Below are 19,519 nucleotides of genomic sequence, written 5' to 3'. Positions count from 1 at the left end.
CCTGAGTTTAAAAATTAATACTGAGAGCCAGGCGTGGTGGCGCACACCTGTGGTCCTCAGAGCTTAGTGAGACTCTCAGCAATATAGCGAGACCCTGTTTTAAAATAAAAAATAAAAAGGGCTGGGGGTGTAGTTCAAAGATAGAATGTCTCCGGGTTCAACCCCAGTACCACAAACTAACAATCCCCAAATGTCACGAAGCCTTCCTGAGAGGATGGCGTGGATCCAGCGGCGCAGTGCACAGGCGCTTTGGTTGCTGCGCTTCTCCACACGCAGTTGGCTAGCAAGCAGCAGGGCCAGGCTTGCAGCCCCCGGCGCTGTCCTGTGCGGCGGCCTTTCCCACACCGCTCACGTGGAACCCTTCCTGGGGAGGAGGTCTATGCTTTATTCCCATTCCAAAAGGACTGGTGACTCACAAGGGCTCAGAACTGCAGCGGAGGGGCACAGGGGTGTCACAGCTCTGACCTCTCTCCCCCACGCCAGGAAGGAGCCTAACTGCCAGTCTCCCTGTTGCACAGGGTGTGTGGGGCGGGATAGCCCAGTGAGGAGCAGAGCTCAGCTGACACCCACCGCACAGGCGTTCCTCCTCTCCCTGGGCCTGGGCTTCCCCTCCCCTGCCGTCCATGCAGCACCTGCAGACTGGCAGGGAGCCCAAGGAAGCAGCATTTCTGGTTCCTGAGGGCTGCTGCTGTAGAGGATAGGCCGTGTTTTGTCCCATATTGCCCTTAGGGTCATCCCAAGGAGAAGCCGGGCCTGGAGGAGAAGGTGGTGACAGGCATGGGTGCATCCGGCTCTGCCTTGTGGAGACAGTTGGTCCCAGGTTCAACCCTCTCCAGCTGGTCAGTTACGGGCCCTGCTGGGTACAGAGCTCAGGCTGACCACACTGTACAAGTGTCCCTGAGTCAGTCAGCTGCCCCTCACAGGCCAGCAGCCCTGGGGGCCCCAGTATTAAGCCCTGGCCTCCTGGTGACCTGGGCCCAGCATCTGAAGGGGATCTAGGATGGCTCTGGGCCCTCTCCCCATACCCAGAATGGGGCTCTAGGGATGAATTACTTGGGAATGGTCTCGTCCCTCCTCTGCCCCAGTTTCTGGTGCTGACTTGAGCTCATCCCATTTCCATCCCATCACCAAGGGGCCCTCAGCAGTCCCCCACTTAGCTCCTGAAAGCCTGGGAAGACAGGGGGTTCAGGCCAAGATCATTGCTGCCAGATACCACCATTTGTCCCCAGCCCAAGGCAGAGGCAGTGTGGAAATAGAGTCTAGAAGCCTGACTCAGAAACAGTAGTGCTAAATTTAAAAGAAAGAACAGAATAATAGATGCTGATGTGTTTAGGGGTAGTGTTGGGTACCACAACAGAAGGGGCTGCTGAAATCAGCTGGTTTAGCCCCTCTGTTGTTTAAGAAGAAATAGACTCAAACACCAGGGACCAGAGGGATTATTCCCAGGGTAAACAGTGCAGGGCTACCGTCCCTCAGCTGAAGACTTTAAGGCCAATATCTTTTAGACTGCAGAATCTTTCAGCTTTTAAGAAGTGGCCTCACATCCCCAGAGGAGTCTGGGGCAGAACTTGACGGTGAAACACAGTCATAGTTCTGCAGCCAGATATCTGAATAGGTATAGGAACAGGATAAAGATGGTTAACATCAGGTTAGTTTAGTCAGGTTTTGCCAACAAATTGGGTCAGGTCAGGTGTGGCCCCCACAGAAGTGATGACGTCACATTTGCTTTTCATGCCGTGATTCATAGCTTCAGGCAGGGCTGGGCCTGTGCACCCCACAGTCAGCCTGGGTGCCAGGCACAGAGCCAGGAGGATTCATCTCAGGTCACGGGCACGCGAGCCCACGAGATAGGAAGCTTTGCAGGTGAAGACACTGAGGCTTAGAGGGGCTGAGAAAATGTTAAGGCACACAGCCAACCTAGCGGATCAGGGATGAGCCCAGTCAGCCCAAGCCTGGAGCCCCACTCCGCACTGGCTCCACCGCCCTTCCGGGCCCAGTTCAAACCGGAGCTCCATCCCCTGGTCCCCAGCCATGCGCTTCACCTTACTCACACACAGCACATCAGCAGCCGGGCTCACCTGTGGTCGGCCGAGGCTGGCCCAGGGCCTGACGCCGCGCCTCTCTCTGCAGTACTTCACCTACAGCGTGCTGCTCAGCCTGCTGGCCTGCTCCGTGTTCCTGCAGATCAGCTGCATCGGGAAGCTGGTGCTCATGCTGGTCATCGAACTCATCTATGTGCTCATTGTGGAGGTGCCCGGCGTCACGCTCTTCGACAACGCCGACCTGCTGGTCACCGCCAACGCCATGTACGTTCTGCCTCCTTCCTGGCCCCATGGGGTCTGGGCAGTGCTGAGGCAGGAGGTTCGGGAGGCTGGGGTCCTGGCACCACAGGGACCCTGCAAGGAGAGTGTCTTGCTCCTCCCAGCCCTGGTCACCAGGCACAGCACGACAGGGTCTTGTTTCATCCTCAGGCTAGGAGTGGCCTCGGTGTGCTCCTCACCGCTGACCTCTGGCCCCAGTGAATTGTTCCTCAGGTATCAGGGACAGCTCTGCTGGACTGTTTCCCCCTAATTCTAGCTGCCTGTGGCACCTCGAGCCCAAAGAGGCCAAGGTTCAATAGGGCCGGATAGCAAGGTCTGTGCGAGCAGGGGCCACCTTTGTTGTTCGTGGGCTGTCCTGCCTCGAGCCAGGACTCTGACAGACGCTGCCCCCTTCCTTCCTCATAGCAATGCTACAGGCTCAATACCCAAGGCTGGGTAGGTTGTGTGCTGCGCAAAGGCTCCTGGTTGTGACGGCAAAGGTCAGGTCCTACAGCCGGGAGGTGGCTAGTGGTAAGGTTGTGTTCCAGACTGTCTGGCCTCACAGACAACGTGGTCGTCTAGAGACAGAATCAGATTTTCAAGGGAGATGGCTCCTGAGGTAAAAGAGTATGAATCTCACCATCGGATACATAGTTATTTTCCTGAACCTCATTACTCTCTCCCAGTAAAATGGGAATAATACCCATAGTAGGAAAGTGAACATTAAGTGCCTGTATGTAACACCTTTTTTCCCATCACCATCTCTATCTACACACACACACACAAACACACACACACACACACACACACACCCCAAGTAGTGCAAAAACGTGACAGTCTATGTCCTGAGGAAACACCGCTGGCTGCACCTTCTCTGAGAGGAAGGGACCCACTCACACATCCATCTGTGTGCCGACCCACTCATTCGTTCACTTAGAAATGTTGATGCAGGGCCCGCCAGATGCAGGCCCTGAGCCAGGCAGTGGAGGTGCACTTGGGATAGGACAGACAACCCAGTAGAAATGTCCCTTCTTGTGAAAGGGACACCGGAGAAAATGAAGGTGTACTAAAGGATGTAAGTGAGATTCAAGCAAGAACTCCTTGGCGATTGTGTGGGGCTGTGGACAGGTGACAGAGACACAGGGCCATCAGGATGGTGGGCTGCAGGCCTGTGAGGAGGGCCGGGCAGGCCCAGCGCTTCCCCCATGGCACCTCCCGGCTGCTCCTCTCCCACTGCTGAAGTTGGCATGGAAGACAGAAACCGTTTCTCTGTTGGGAGACCCTGCTTTGGCCCTAGGGCAGTACTACGCAATAGATAAATAACACAAGGCACATATATAATTTAAAGTTTTCTAGTAACAGTATTAAAAGGCAAAACACTCAATTTTAATATCACTTTTATTCTGCCAATACATCCAAAATATGGTTCTTTTTAGCAGGGAATCCACTTAAATTATTAATGAAACACTGAGCCTTTGTTCACACTGTACACAACCTGATGTATACCCTCACAGCACATTTTAACTTGTGCTCGTCACATTAAAGACTCAGTAGCCACACGTGGCCAGTAGCAGCCACGCGGAACAGTGCAGGTGCAGGATTTCCTCCCTGCCCCTCTGGATGGCAGCCCAGGGCTGGGGTGGACGGGTGGTTGGGAGTGCCACAGGATCCCAGGTAGGAGCTGGGTGGTCTGAGGTCCTGGTGACCAGATTCTAGCTGGGCAGGGGGCAAAGGAGCAGCAGTTGTGTGAGCGTCAGCACAGGCTCAGGGGTCAGAGGTGGGCACGGAGGCCGCAGGGAAGGGCAGGCCACCCAACACAGAAGAGCGGGCCTGAGCAGCCTCCCACCTTCTGTCCACAGAGACTTTGGCATCAGCAACAACGGGACCTCTCAGTGGTGAGTTCACCCTCCTTCCATACGCTCTGCCCCTTGGCACAGAACCACAGAGGCGGCACTGAGGCCCCAGGTAGAGGCGGCCTCGGCAGTCAGCATGGTGGGTGCTGAAGGAGGCTGGAGAAGTCAAGAAGCCCCTGGTGGGCTGCCAGGGGCCCTAGTGGGAAAGACACCTTTCTTCACTGTCCTGATCCTCACCATCCCAAGGTGACCTGTAGACTTGGTGGCCGGGGTCATCAGGTGGCCTACAATTATTTTCCAAGCCTCATTTTAAAGCTCTGAGCTTCAGGCTCTTCCCTGGGAATGAAAATGAGACCCCCAGACACAAGACAGGGCCGGTGCTTGCTTTCTCTCTGAGGGAAGCGAGGCGAGGCCTGCCAGCTTTGGGGTGAGGGCCCGTAGCAGGGCTGCTGCTGGGCAGGGAGACCTGTGCAGCCGTCAGCATCCGCGGCTCTTTGCTGGTACAGAGGCAGGGTTCGGAATGGCTTGCAAAATGTGGGTGGGTACTCTTGTCCAGTTTTACAGATTAGGAAACTTAGTGCAGATAGGTTCAGAGACTTGGCCAAGGTTGCCCAGGGGCAGGGTTAGCTTGGGCTGCCTGGTGCCCGTGTTCCTGCACCCACTGGATTTTTTAGAAAAACCCAGGACATACCATTGACTATAAGAGGGCTATGTGCATCCCCTGAGGTGACCAGGGAAAGCTCCCGAGTGCCAGGGTGCCAGGAGGGGAGTGGAGCTGTCCGAGCTGCAGGAAGGCTTCCTGGAGGAACTCTGGCAAAGTAAAGAAGGAGGGGCTGTGCTGAGAGAAGAGAGGGTCTGGGGTCCTCGGAGCCTGCTGTGAGGTGCCACACAGTCTCAGCTGTCTGCCTCACTTCTGCAGCCCTGAGCATGCAACCAAGGTGGCGCTGAAGGTGGTGACCCCCATCATCATCTCGGTCTTCGTGCTGGCCCTGTACCTGCATGCCCAGCAGGTGGAGTCTACCGCCCGCCTCGACTTCCTCTGGAAACTGCAGGTGGGTGGCCCTGGGGCTTAAGCTGGGTGGGGAGGCATCAGGCCCTGCAGTGCTCATGGGCCTTAACCCTGCACTAACAAGATGTCCTGTTCAGGTCTCATCCCAGATGACCCCTGCCCATGTTCCAGTGAATCTGATTCTAGAGCCAAAAGGCAAAACCCCAGAGAGCATTCTAGAAAAGTCAGCCTCAACTGTACCAGGACTCTAGGCCTAGGAGATGTTTGGAGTCATCAAGTCCTGAGCCAGCACTTCCTGGGAGTTGACACAAGGAGGCATGAGCAGGCCTGGTTTGTGGTGGGGCAGAACAGGTGTTCAGGGGTGAAGAGGGCCCATAACAGGAGGTGGGTAGAGGAGGAGGGGTTAGCGTGAGCCTGGCCAGGTGTGGGATCTGCCACCACAGTCTTCTGTACAGGGCTTGGTGTGACCAGAGCTGGGCAGGAAGACTCCTCCAGAGGTGTGTAGGGCATTGACAGAAGACAGAGGCAGTGGTACACACCTGTAATCCCAGTACTCGGGAGGCTGAGACAGGAGGATCGCAGGTTTGAAGCAAGCCTCAGCAACGGAGAACATAGTCTCAACAACTTAGTGAGACCCTGTTTCCAAATAAAAAATAAAACTGGCATGGGCGTGTAGCACAGAGGTAGAATGCCCCTGGGTTCAATCCTCAGCACCATGGGGGGTGGGGGGGGAATGGCGTTGACAGGAAGCCTGGCAGGCGGTGGGGCAGAGGCACTGGCCTGTGCTGGGTGCAGGGGAGAGACTGAAATGAGCCCGCACTCAGCTCTTCAGGCTGCTCACACACCTGGAGGAAGGGATGCCCGAGGGCCAGGCAGAGGCTCGGGGTAGCAACAGCTCCTTTTTCCTGCTGAGCCACCTCATAAGGGCCAGGAGGGGGCGCCCAAGGGCGCTCAGAGACCTGCCAGCCTCCAGGTGGCTACCTCAGACCTTTGACTCCAGCTCCTTGACAGGCTTATCCAAAGTTGGCCTCTGGCTTCTGGTCTGACCCACTGTTTCCAGACCACGTCAGCGCATCCACAGCCTACTTAAACCTCTGCACCCCCCCCCTTATTGACATCGAGATTAAAGTCTTGGCCTAGGTATGAGGCCCAGGGTTTTATTGGATGCTGACTACAGATGAGGCACACGGTCCATGGGGTGTGTGGTGGGCTTCCCTGAGGCCAGCATTCCACATAGCAATGCTGCTCCTAAAGCCCTGAGCTGGGAGCTGCCTTGGGGAGCAGCCAGTGTGCCCTCCTTTCCCACAAGCCCCTTTTCTTTAGGAAAATCCCTGGGAGGCTCCTGCGCTCTCTTTAGGGCTCACCAGGCTCTGTGGGACCTAGAGCCAATATTTCTCCACTTTTCTGCATGCACGGCATGCATGCAAGCATGCACAGCCCCCAGGAAACCCCACCCAAGACGGAGGCTGCCGTGGCTTTCTGATGCACTGCAAAAGCCTTGAGAAGAGTGAGCCTGCCACGCCTCGCCCCATGGCCTCTGCTGTTGCCCAGTTGGCTTCAGACCTGATACTCCTGCCTCAGCCTCCTGAGTAGCTGGGATTCCAGGCATGTGCCCCTGAGCCTGGCGTCTGGCTTCTCTCTACCTCCCTGTCCATGCTTACTAGTGCCACCGTGCCTCAGTGGCACTGGTCCTCTCCCCCTCCAGCCCTCTCCCCCTCCTTTATACTCTGGGTCCCGCCCCTCGCCTCTGGCCTCTGTGTACCTACCAGCCTGTGCCAGACCCTTTCCACTGAAGCTCCCTAAGAGTCTTATGATGCTGGCAGGTCCCTCTGTCTCCCATCTTTCTGGGATTTGGGGGCGCTTGAAAGGACTATATCCAGTAACTAGCAATAAACAAAAACCTGAGAGTAGGCCTTGAGATGGGGAGCCATTGTCCCTGCCCCTCCCCAGGCTCACCCAGCAGCCTCTTTGCTGTTGGACCTGTCTGTGGCCCTGGTGTGTGGTGTGCTGATGGGGGGCTGGACCCCTCAGCATTCCTGAAGCCACTGTACACACCCCGCCCACGATGCCCTCCGCAGCCTAACCTCTGGGTCTCAGGAGAGCTCACCCTTGTCCCTCCTGAAGCACTGGTCTTGTTAGGATCACCAAGAGGCTGCAGCCCCCTGTGTTCCCCTGCCCTCCCAGGGTTCAACTCTAGAAGCGGTTGGCCCCAGCATGTGGTGAGACTGTCAACAATCTAGTGAGACCCTGTTTCAAATAAAAAAATTTTAAAAAGGCTAAGGGTGAAGCTCGGAGGTAGAATGCTCCTGGGCTCAATCCCTAGAACTAAGAAAAGAGGAGGAGGAGAAGCCACTGCCGCCATTGGTTGTGTTGGGAGCTGCCCAACCTGTGTCAGGGTGGAGTTCCCCAGATGTAGCAGTGCTCTCCAGCTAGGGATTGGCCTCTGTCCCCTGGAGTCTGTGCTGCGGTGCCCCCCCCCCCTCGGCCGCCAGGCCACTCTGCTTGGCCTGAGGGCAGATGCTCTCTAAGGAGGCACACATCCTATTTCTGGATTGGAATGCTCCAGGCCTTTCCTGGAAAGCAGTCCTGGCCCTGCTGGAGAATCTAGCCAGCCTAGGTCTTTTAAAAGCCCTGCTGTTGATCCTTTCCCAGCCTGCCTCCCCAGCAGGGCCACTCCAGCTAAGGGAGCCATTTTGTCTGCTGTTGAGGGTAAGGGAGCCAGTCGACTCCACCCTGTAATTCCACGTCCTGTGGCCGCCCTGGTCAGATGGCTGCTGGCCATGCCTCTATATAACTGCCTCTCTGCTTCATCCCCTTGTGCTTCTGCTGGCCTCTTGACCTGAGGGCTGCACACTGTCCCTTTACATAGAGAGTGAATAATCACAAACTCCAACCTCCTAGACCCAGGACCAAGCTGAGAGGAAGCCAAAGTCAACAGTGACGTCCCCTTCCCACCCACTCAGCACCTGGGGGCACCTGCACCATCTGCTCCTGCCTGCATCTGGCTCTGGGGAGAATCTGCTCCCTGGGAGTGAGACAGGAAGGGCTCTGGGCTGTTTTTCTCGTGGGTTAGTCAGCTAAAGTAGCCCTGGATAAACTGCTTCTTTGATTACATTCCCTGATTTTAAGAGGAAAATGAAAGACCAGCTGTGTTCGGGGAGTGAGAAGGCTATTTTGGGTGTGGATTTTGGACTCCCTTTCCCTGGAGTCTTGGGCAGACAGAAGCCTTCCAGTCCCTCCTCCAGGACCTGTATCTAGTCTGTGCTCCCCTCGTCCAGGATAACCGCCTTCAAGTGGGTCCCTTTCCAAGAAGCAGGCGAGGAGAGTTAGATGCTTGCCATTGTCTTTCTTTCCTGATGGTTGAAGGGACCATCAGGAAAGAAGCTCTTTGGGGAACACCTGGAAGTAGAGACAGCAGAGGAGAGCAGAGATAGCCGGGCACTTGTTGAAATCTGGGCACGAGTCAGAGTCAGTGTGACTCGGGCTGTCTTATTCTAAGGAGGGCCATCGCTCGCCCCTCCGCCTCGCCCCACCACCCCCCGACCAGATCCTCTTGTCCCCAGGCCACAGAGGAGAAAGAGGAGATGGAGGAGCTGCAGGCTTACAACCGGCGGCTGCTGCACAACATCCTGCCCAAAGATGTGGCTGCCCACTTCCTGGCCCGCGAGCGGCGCAACGACGAGCTGTACTACCAGTCCTGCGAGTGCGTGGCCGTCATGTTCGCCTCCATCGCCAACTTCTCTGAGTTCTACGTGGAGCTGGAGGCCAACAACGAGGGTGTCGAGTGCCTGCGGCTGCTCAATGAGATCATCGCTGACTTTGACGAGGTGATCCCAGGGCCCCCGAGTCCTCAGTGCCCCTCCCCCACACAGCATGAGCAGTGATGCCAGGCGTGGTCATCGGTACCTTGTACCTGTGTTACAGATGGGAAAAGTAAGGTCACTGCCCATGAGTGCCAGGGCCGAGGTTGTAGCCCTGGCTATTTGAACTTGAACCCAGGACAGCCCAGGTGGCACCCAGGACAGTGCCAGAGCTTGGAGAGGTTAGAGGAAGGAGGAGCCCCAGGGAGGAGGTAGGGCAAAGACACGGAGCCCCAGGCAGTGGGGCAAAGACAGATGTTGTTTTGCCTGTGAATGCGCGGGAAGCCTTGGCCCTGTTGGGGGAGTGATAGGCATGGGCCAGCAGGGCACAGGGTCTGGGGCACAGGGCCAGGACCCGGCAGCATGGGGAGCAGTAGCAGGAGCCCTGAGGCAGGGGGGCCGCTGGATTGGGATGAAGGGCTCAGGATGCTTCCAGCAGGGCCAGGAGGTGGGGAAGGGGCATCTCGCTGGACAAAGATGGGGATACTTCCCTAGATGGTGTGATGCCACCCAGCCAGCCCCTGTGGGGGACATGAGACCCCGTGGTAGCCAGTGACCTTGTCTTCCGGGACCCTTGGTGTCACAGTCACTGTATTGTGGATGAGTGCGGAGGAGGCTGGCTCTGTCACGGAGCACGTGGAGTCCAAGCCTCACTGTGTGGAGAGGAGGCATGTGGGGTCCATGCCAGCCACCGAATGGGGCCTGGACCTCTTCTGCCCCTCCCTGGGGACCTGGGTGCCCCAGACGCCACCCAAGTTTGGTCTTCTCCTGTCCAGATCATCAGCGAGGACCGGTTCAGGCAGCTAGAAAAGATCAAGACCATCGGCAGCACCTACATGGCCGCCTCGGGCCTCAACGACTCCACCTACGACAAGGCGGGCAAGACCCACATCAAAGCTCTGGCCGACTTTGCCATGAGGCTGATGGACCAGATGAAGTACATCAACGAGCACTCCTTCAACAACTTCCAGATGAAGATCGGTGAGCACAGAGCCCATGCAGGCTCCCTCCCCACCCGCACCCCACCCATATTCCACACCCTGCATCCACGGCGCAATTCGGTGGCGGAGGGCAAGGAGGCAGCAGAGGCTGACGTGACAGTGCGTCTCCTGCCCAGAGGGTGGTGGCTCTGAGCGCTCCCTGCCAGGCCTGGCGGTGCCTCTGCTGTGGGCTGGCATGCGTGTGACATGGCAGGACACTCTCAGATCCCGAGTTTCCATCTCACCCATGCATTAGGAAGGCCTGGTTGGAGCCGGGCCCCCGTGAGATGTTCTGTGCTGGTCGCTTTGAGCACAGGACACTGCTGTTTATTTCCAGCAATGCTGATATAATCAATCATGGTGGGTGGTTTATTTGAAATTATCCCAAATTCACTTAGTAAAAATGGAAAGCAGAGCTGGGCATGGTGGCACACGCCTGTAATTCTAGTACCTAGGAGGCTGAGACAAAGAGCATCACAGATTTGAGAACATATTTAGCAACTTAGGGAGGTGCTCTGAAACTTAGTGAGGCCTTGTTTCAAAATAAAATAGAACCGAGGGTGTAGCTCAGAGGCAGAGTGCTCCTGACTTCCATCCCTAGTACCACAAAAAAAGAAAAAAGTAGAAAAATCAAATACTTGATACATTTTAAACACAAAATGTATGAACATAGTTATTTGTAAATTTATGAAAATATTGACCCACATGTTCTGCAAAATTGCTAGCAGCATAAAATGAGTAAAAATATATCTAAGATAACTAAACATGAAAATAATTGTGTAAATTCTAATTTGAATCGTGTAAGTAAAATTATATTTTCAGCTTTTTAAAAAAGAGTAATTTTAAAAAACAAAATGGATCAGCAGGTTATGGTTGAGTTCCAAGGGATGACAAAATATTTTACAGGTCATAGCATAAAAGCTTTTCTCCTCCACAAGAACTAGAGAGAGAAGTGGCAGAAGGGTGGTGAGGCAGCTGTGTCTTCCCTGGACTCCATCTGGCCAATGTCTCGCCCTCCTTGGGCAGCTTTGAGGGAGCTTCTTAGATGTAATCTGTGAAGGCAGTGATGGGCCCTCACAGAGGTAGACAGGCCTCCAAGAAAAGACCCTGGGCCAGCTTCAAAATAGGGCCATTACATTTTTTTGTCTTTCTTTCTTTCTTTCTTTCTTTCTTTCTTTCTTTCTTTCTTTCTTTCTTTCTTTCTTTCTTCCTTTCTCTCTCTCTGTCTTTTCTTTCTTTCTTTCTTTCTTTCTCTCTTTCTTTCTTTCTTCCTTTCTCTCTCTCTGTCTTTTCTTTCTTTCTTTCTTTCTTTTTTTTTTGTGGGTCTAGGGATGGAACCCAGGGGCATTCGACTTCCAAGCTGCACCCCCTGCCCCATTTTTTATTCTTTATTTTGAAACAGGGTCTCACTGAGTTGCAGAGGGTGGTCGTGAACCACGTCCTCTGGTCTCAGCCTCCCGAATGCTGGGATTACAAGCGTGCATCACCACGCCTGGCTCCATTACATTTCTTGGTCAGACTATCTTTGCACCAAAAACACAGGATAGCTTTCTTTTTTTATATCTAATTTTTTTAACTTTTTATTTTGACAAGTTTTGACTCTGCCGAAGAGTGGAAAGAACAGTCTAGTAAAAATCCACAGACATACATACACACTCACCCAGCCCCACACCACTCTCCATGAAATGATTTCAGAATTGGAGCTCTGAAGGCATTGTTCTCAAGCTCATGATATTTCTGTAGCTTGTCCTTAGAACATGTCATTTATTTATTTACTTGCAGTACTGAGTTCCATCCTCGCCTGGCATGTGGTCTACCACTGAGGCACATTTCCGGCTTTTTTTAAAATTTCTTATCCTGAGATAGACTAAGTTCCCAAGATGGCCTTAAGTTTGCCATTCTCCTGCCTCAGCTTGCCTGGCAGCTAGGATTATAGTCATGAGCCACGTGAGTCATTGTGCCCAACTCTTAAAATACATCTTACTAAGGATGTAGATAGTCTGACAGACTGGAGTTATTTTTGCAACAGAAACTTTGTCAAGTGTTGTCTCCTTCCTCTTGAGGTTTGTGGAGGTAGAAAATGCTTTCTGGAAAAGCAGATCTTGTTCCATTCAATTTTTTCATGCATTATCAACTCCCTGGGTATGTCTCAAGCCATAAATGATTCAGATTTCAAAAAAAATAAAGTAGCAGTAATTCACAAAAACTCTGACATTTCAATTCTCAAAATTACCACATTAAGCTGAAATATTGGATTACTAAAAACCACTATTGTGATCATTAATGTTCTCAGGAGACGTTTGGTTGGGTCTGAGTGTCAGGAACTGGGCTGTCCCTGAATGAGCCTGTTCAGTCCTCGGGTACAGTGGTTTGTGGACCTGGCCAGGTTTCCATTTTGGTTTAGCTGCTAGAAAGCCCAAACACGGCAACCTGGGGGTTTGCATTAACTGAAGTATGGCCTATGTTTTTATATTAACTTCACTCTTGGTTTCAGGTAATGTTGCCATTCTGATTTTCCTTCTACCCTGTCATGTCCACCTATGGTTTACATTTATTTATTTATTTAGTTATTTAGTTATTTATTTATTTATATTTTGGTACTTGGGATGGAATCCAAAGGCATTCTACTTCTGAGCTACACCCCCAACCCTATTTTTTATTCTTTTTTTTTTTTTTTTTGGTGTGTGTGTGTGGGGGGGTACTGGGGATGGAACCCGGGGGCATTCTACCTCCAAACTACACCCCAACTCTATGTTTTTATTCTTTATTTTGAAACAGGGTCTCACTGAGTTGCAAAGAGCCTCACTAAGTAGTAGCTGAGGCTGTCCTCAAACCAGGATTCTCCTGTCTCAGCCTCCCAAGTGCTGGGATTACAAGTGTGCGTCACTGCCCGGCTTCACCTATGGTTTTTTGGTGGGTATTTTTGTAAACTGCCTCAACTCCTTTATTGGACCAGACTGGGGATGGAGTAATAGAATCTACCAAGTGATAGCTAAGAAGCCTTGGGGGGCAGATCCATTCCTGTAGACTTAAAAATTACATCATTGGGCATGGCCTTGGGAAACAGAACCCACCCAAAGCATGGCCAGTGAGGAGGACAGTACAGTCTGGACATAGCCTGCGGGTAAAAAGCTGCATGTGGCCAGGCACGGCAGTGCATGCCTGTAATCCCAGGTACTTAGGAGGCTGAGGCAGGAGGATTGGAAGTTTGAAGTCAGCCTAGGCCCCATCTCAAAATAAAAAGTGCTGGGGAGGTAGCTCAGTGGTAGAGCATCCTTGGGTTCAAGCCCCATGTAAAACACACACAAAAAAGCTTTATGTGGCTATGATGTGACTCAGAGAGAAAGGAGACTCAGGCAGGGAGATAGGTTAGGAGCCAGGGCCTGAGAAAGAAAGGTGAAGGAGAGAACCAGAAGTGAGCAAGAGGTAGGGCTCTTTGTGTTGAGCGAGTCGGTGGTGAATAAATACTTCAACGCCACCCAGAGAAGAGAGGTTAAGAAATTGTGAGTTATTCAGGTGGTCACTAGAAATTAAGAAATTATGGATCACACAAGAGGTCACTGGAGACCTCAAAGAGGCCACTACTGGCAGTGGACTTGCAGGAGCTGGCACTGACTGGGCCATGAGGACACAGGAGCAGTGGGTGTGTGTACAGGTTCCAGTTGTCTTGAATTGGAGCATTTGGTAGAGTAGAGAAGTGGGAGGCCGCAGGGGTAAGCCTGGCTTCAGAGGGAGGACCGGAAGTGTGTGAGGAGAGGGACAACAGGAAGGTCAGCATGACAAGTGTCAGTCATAACCCGATGAGCATGGCTGACTTCTGTCCCCTGCAGGGCTCAACATTGGCCCGGTGGTGGCCGGTGTGATTGGGGCTCGCAAGCCTCAGTACGACATCTGGGGCAATACGGTGAACGTGGCCAGCCGCATGGACAGCACTGGCGTGCCCGACCGCATCCAGGTGAGTGTGCGAGCATCCGGGACCCACTAAGAGGTCTTCAGGGCTGGCACAGGACCCTCAGTCTCCAGTCAGAATTTCTGCTCCAAATCCACTAGTGCTGGGCCAGTTGGCTTGGAAGCTTGGAGAACAGGCTTTCAGCACTTTGGACAGCTCTCCAGGCTTCTGCAGAGCCCTCTACTGGGCACAGAAGAAACCAAGCGTGCTGATGGGGAGCTGCAGCACTTCCCCAACCCAGGCACAGATTGGGGACTAAGACACCTCAGGGCAGCAGGGTCTTACCCGTGGGGCTTGCTCACAGGGCCCAGTCCAGGAGAACCAGAGAAGGCTGCTGGCCCCTGGGACGGTGCCCCCCCCCGCCCCTGTCAGAGCCCTGCGGCTTCTTTTCCTCTTCTCACCCCCTGCAAACTGGCACCTGAGACTCCCAGGCTGGCGGGTCTTCAGATGCTTTTCTTTGCTGTTCTCAGGATTTCCGTCATCCTCCTCGCTCCAGTCTGACGTGGAGAGGCCCAGAACTGGGCTCTCGTCCCGTCCTGCCCTCACCCACCGGCCTGCAAGGCTGTGGAGGTCAGCCTCCCTGGCCTCGGTTTTCTCAAGTGCCAGTGATACCATTTATCGTGTGTGTGTATGTGGTGCTGGGGATTGAACCCAGGGGCATCCTACCTCCGAGCCACCCCCCCATCCCAATTTTTTCTCTATTTTGGAACAAGGTCCAAGTTGTGGAGGACCTCACTAAGTAGCTGAGGCTGTCTGTGAACTTGGGTCCTCCTGGGATTACAAGCGTGCGTCACCATGCCCAGCTCAGTGATACCATTTTTAAGCCCTTTGGACACATAGGCACTGCTTAAATGTCCGCTCACTTGTCTGCACTTCAGGGCCTCTGAACAAAGAGAGCAACCCAGCATGGCCCTGGCCAGGTCAACCTGCCTGGCTGACCGGCAGATGCTGACCAAGGGCCCAGGCCACAGCCCCACCCTTGGTCATCTCCATCTCTGTGCCAAGGAAGGAAGGAAGGGAGGGAGGGAGGGCGGGCGGGCGGGCGGGTGGGCTGGGTGGGGGCTGGGCCTTGAGGAAAGGTGAGGGAGAGGGTATGCTTACAGAGTTTCTAACCTACCCAGGGACAGGTGAGCAGGACTCTGTCAGCAGCCACCACAGTCCCCAGCACTGTACCTTCGCTTGGCTGCACCACGCAGAATCCACAGATCATAAGAAAGCAGGTTCCCCCGTTGGCCCGCCCAGTGCACCCAGGCTGTGCAGTGGCTGGGGCAGGGGCTCTGACCATGCTTAGAAATGACCCCTGCGTCATCCTGGGAGGCGTTCAGCAGCCCTGCCACTCCCTCCGTCAGCCACTTTGGTCCTCAGCTAGCATAGCACAGTGTGATGAAGGCGGCCCCTGAGTCCTCTCTTTCTCCAAAGCTAAGGCAGAGATGAGTACAAAGCCTGGAACTGAGTCCAAGTCCTGCCGTGTATTCCTGTGTAACCCCAGGCAAGAGCCTCGATTTTCTGATCCTAGAGATGATAATAGCAGTTGCCGCATATAAAGATCAAATTAGGCAGCAGTTTTCAAACACCTATGATTAAAAAAAAAGTTTTTAGAAATCTTATGTAGCTGGGCGTGGTGGCACACACTTGTAATCCCAGTACTTGGGAGATTGAGACAGGAGGATCTCGAGTTCATGGCTGCGAACCATGTTGCCCCTGCCTCAGCCTCCCGAATGCTGGGATCACAGGCGTGTGCCACCACGCCCGGCCCAGCTACACTTTTTGAGTAGCACCCGTGAAGTGCTCATCACAGTGCCAGGGCCGTCATCATCTCTTCTGAGGGGCACTTCCCTGGAGGAGCCTGCCGGGCCCCAAGAGTCCCTCAGTGGGGGGAGTCCACTCCTTCCCTCAGGGCCTGAGCAGGGTGTGGACAGTTAGAGGTGCCCCCACGGCAGGTCACAGCTGAGGCCATCGGTGGCCTGTCCTCTCTGCTCCTCTACCTCCTCAGGTCACCACAGACATGTACCAGGTGCTGGCTGCCAATACATACCAGCTGGAGTGCCGGGGCGTGGTCAAGGTCAAGGGCAAAGGCGAGATGATGACCTACTTCCTCAACGGAGGGCCCCCACTAAGTTAGCTGCCAGCCCCGTGGAGTCAGCAGCCTGGCCTCCGGAGGAAGGAAACGGCTTTTTTGTGCGCCGCTGGGCCAGTGGGAGCCTGGCTCCTACCGCGTGGCCGCCTGGTGAGATTTCCCACCATGACTCAGAAGCAGCCTCGACCTTTGCTGGTGGGCGCAGCCTGCAGCCCAGGCCCTGGGTGCCAGCGTCCTGCGAGCACCAAGCTGACCAAAGATGTTTCCCTCTGCAGAAGACTGCACTAGACTCCAGCTGACCCTTGCGTTTCCTGACAGGTGCTGCGCGCAAAGGCGGAGGGCGCTGCTGGAGCGTCCAGCAGGTGGCACAGCCGAGCGTGCAGTGGCAGGCCGCCAGAGAGGCCGCAATCTAGATGGGTGGGAAGCTGGGCTCCCCGCTGGCCTGGGGGACCCGGGGAGCCCTACAGGTCGCTTTTCCACGTGAGCCTTTAAGCCGCAGACAGAGGCTGTGCCCTGCCCCCTGGCGGTGCTTTGGGGCAGGAGTGCTGTGTTTGTAGGGGCCGCGGCCTTCACCACCATCCTCTGCCCACACCTCCACGCGCACAGAAGTGCCCTGCGAGGGAAACAGGACTAATTAGGAGGGGGAGGCAAGAGGACACAAGGAAGGAGTGGTGGCTCTGAGGAAAAAAAAGAAAATATTTATTAAATAAAACAAAACCAGTTTTCTGTGCCCTTCTTTAGACTATGATAGTTGTATGCGTGTAAGAGACACAAGCAAACACGGATGCCACTGGGGAGGGAGGGTGGGGATCCCGACTTGTCTTTTTTGTATTTTTTATTTTGTATTATTGAAAGCCTTGGAGATCTAACAGATATACCAAATTCTATATTTTGTAAATTCTCTATATTAGAAAACAGCTGTGCACAGCGGGGCATTTGTGCTCATTTGTACTGTACGTGTATGTTGATGTGTGTCCTGGTGCGTGCGTGCGTGCGTGTGTGTGTGAGCGTGTGCGTTTCATGCTGTGGAATTCCTCTCCTGCAGGCTACCTTCCCCTCACTTCAGACTTGGCAGTTGTGGGTTTTCCCAGAAGCAGAACAGTGGGTGCGTCCTTTTGGGGTACCACATATTCAGATTAAGTAGAAGACACAGGGATGCATTAGCCTATCTCTTTTTAACACACATGCGTACACATCCTACTTCCACTGAGTAAAATGCAAATGGGAATAAGAAGAAAACTGAGTAAAATGCAAATAGGGATAAGAAGAAAACAAAACACTTGCTTCACAGCCCAGGCGGCGCTGGAATCCAGGGAGGCAGCCTCAGTCTGAGCAGCAGGGCCAGCGTCTGCTCTCCCCATGGCTGGGACGTCCCAGCTTGCTGAGTCCTGAGGGCTCAGGGATGGCCAGGCGGGGAGCAGCCTCCCCTGGGTTGCGGGTGGCTTGCCCCGGACTGAGCCCTGAGACCTGAAGATAAATGTGCCAGGCTTCGGCTTGGGGAAAGGGGCGTGGCATTGCCTTCCCCCTGCAAATCAGAGAAATGGTTGAGAGGAAAAAACCAGATATACCACGTTTTAAAATAACATCATTGAAACAGCATCCCTCAGGGCCTGTGCCCAGATCACTCCAGTGCTTCTCAGGGCAGAATTCTGAGTAAGAATTACTCGGGGTTAAGTAGCTGCCGCTCTGTGCCGGCTGCTAAGACATCCCTTCCAAGTCCACCTGCCCACCTTGATTTGAACACAGCTCTGGGAAGCAGAGTCTGGACCCCAAACTGCCAAGCCTGAGTCGCCCTGTGCTTCACCGCCCACCCTGAGTTCTGCGCGGTCCCTCTGGCCTCTGGCGCAGGAGCGTCCCCCCCCCCCACCTCCCCTCCGCGTGGCCGGGCCGTGGCTTCCTTTTGCTTCGGGTCTGAGTAAAGCGCACGCTCAGTCCTGCCTCGCGGGGCCCTCTCCCATCCCGGCGGTGACTGGCGACAGCGTGCAGTGCTAGCTTTGATCCTTCTAAGCGGTGTGCACTCTTTTTATTCCTGCTCTTGCGAAAACGGATACAATTATGATTTCCCATGGAAATTGAAAAGTCTATTTAAATAATTTAACTATTAAACACTTTCACTGGTAACGTGTCCTGGGTCTGATTTGTGGTTTGGGCCAGGGTTCAGGGAAGAATTTTTTTGTTTTGTTTTGTTTTTTGTGGTACTGGAGATGGAACCCAGGGGCTTTCTACTTTCAGGGTACACTCCCCGACCTATTTTATATTTCATTTGGAAACAGTTTAAGTTGTTGAGAACCTAAGTAGCTGAGGCTGTCTTCGAACCTGTGCGATCCTCCTGTCTCACCCTCCCAAGTGGAAAATGGATTACAAGCGTGTGCCACCACGACCGGCCGGAAAGAATGTTTTAAGACAGACAAGCCAAATATATCCCAAGGGAAAGAAAGGCAAAAACACAGGAGTGGAACAGAGACCACTGAAGGGGCCAAGGAGGAGGGTGGGGAGGCCCGCAGGCCAGGCACGCACCCTTTAGACTGAATAGCTGATGGCAGCCCGCTCTCTGTGCCACTCTGGGCAACCATCATGTAAATGTCACTCACCGAAGCCTCCTGGTTGCCACATTTTACTGATTAAAAAAAATGGAGGCACACAGAGGTCATGCTATTTGCCTAAGACCACCGGGGGGTGAATGACAGAAGAGCTTGAGAGCAGGCCTGTCTGCCTGAAAGCCCATATAGGGACCCTTTTCAGTATTTCTGCATCCATCAAATTCAGGGTTATATTTGGGTTCAGAAAATCCAAACAGGCATAGTACTTGGGAGGCTCAGACTGGAGGATCGTAGGTTCAGGGCCAACCTCAACAATTTAACGAGACTCTGTTTCAAAATAAAATTAAAAAGCCAGACATAGAGGTGCATACAATGAAGAGGATCCCCATCCTCAACTCCTTAGCTCCCCAACTTAGTGTAACTCTGTTTCAAACTAAAGAATAGAAAATAGGGCTGGGTGTGTAGCTCAGGGGTAGAATGCCCCTGGGTCCAATTTACAGCACCAAAAATAATTAAATAAATAAAGATCAGGCTGGGGATATAGCTAAAGTGTATAATGCCCCTGGGTTCACTCCCCAGCACCACAAACTTCACTGGCTCCACTGCAATAGCCACCTAGAGACTCAGAGGTGCGGGTCCTGGGCATGGTAGGCCTCCTCTGCTAAAGAAAATACACTTCCTTAGGGCTTTAGATGTGTTTGGGGCATGAGGAGAGTTGTACTTTACAGAGAAAGGAGTTTAACCCTTGCAAAACTTCCAGGCTCAGGTATATTAATTAGAAAAGATCAAATGAGCCGGGCATGGTGGCACATGCCTGTAATCCTAGTATTTGGGAGGCTGCAACAGGAGGATCACAGGTTCGAGGACAGCCTCAACAACCTAGCTGAGATTCTCAGTAACCTAGCAGTGCCCTGTTTCAAAACAAAAACGAATAAGGGCAGGTGTGTGTGT

General features: G+C 53.5%; 1 protein-coding gene across 1 annotated transcript in view; it reads left to right on the top strand.

The window, feature by feature from the left end:
• The window catches only part of ADCY5 (adenylate cyclase 5), a gene marked incomplete at both ends in the record, with an annotated part of 157,862 nt that extends 141,789 nt beyond the window's left edge, over positions 1–16,073 (top strand). The window contains 7 exons of the mRNA XM_080696862.1: positions 2,131–2,306; positions 4,160–4,195; positions 5,073–5,205; positions 8,726–8,989; positions 9,799–10,003; positions 13,833–13,957; positions 15,945–16,073. Of these exons, the coding sequence (XP_080552988.1) occupies positions 2,131–2,306; positions 4,160–4,195; positions 5,073–5,205; positions 8,726–8,989; positions 9,799–10,003; positions 13,833–13,957; positions 15,945–16,073 (1,068 nt within the window). The remainder of the gene's footprint in view (positions 1–2,130; positions 2,307–4,159; positions 4,196–5,072; positions 5,206–8,725; positions 8,990–9,798; positions 10,004–13,832; positions 13,958–15,944) is intronic.
• Positions 16,074–19,519: the final 3,446 nt, after the last annotated feature.

The sequence above is a fragment of the Muscardinus avellanarius genome (assembly GCF_963383645.1).
Source record: "Muscardinus avellanarius genome assembly, chromosome: 5".
In the NCBI taxonomy this organism is placed as follows: domain Eukaryota; kingdom Metazoa; phylum Chordata; class Mammalia; order Rodentia; family Gliridae; genus Muscardinus; species Muscardinus avellanarius.
The sequence above is the reverse complement of the archived record's forward strand: the minus strand, read 5'-3'. Positions and strand labels throughout refer to the sequence as shown.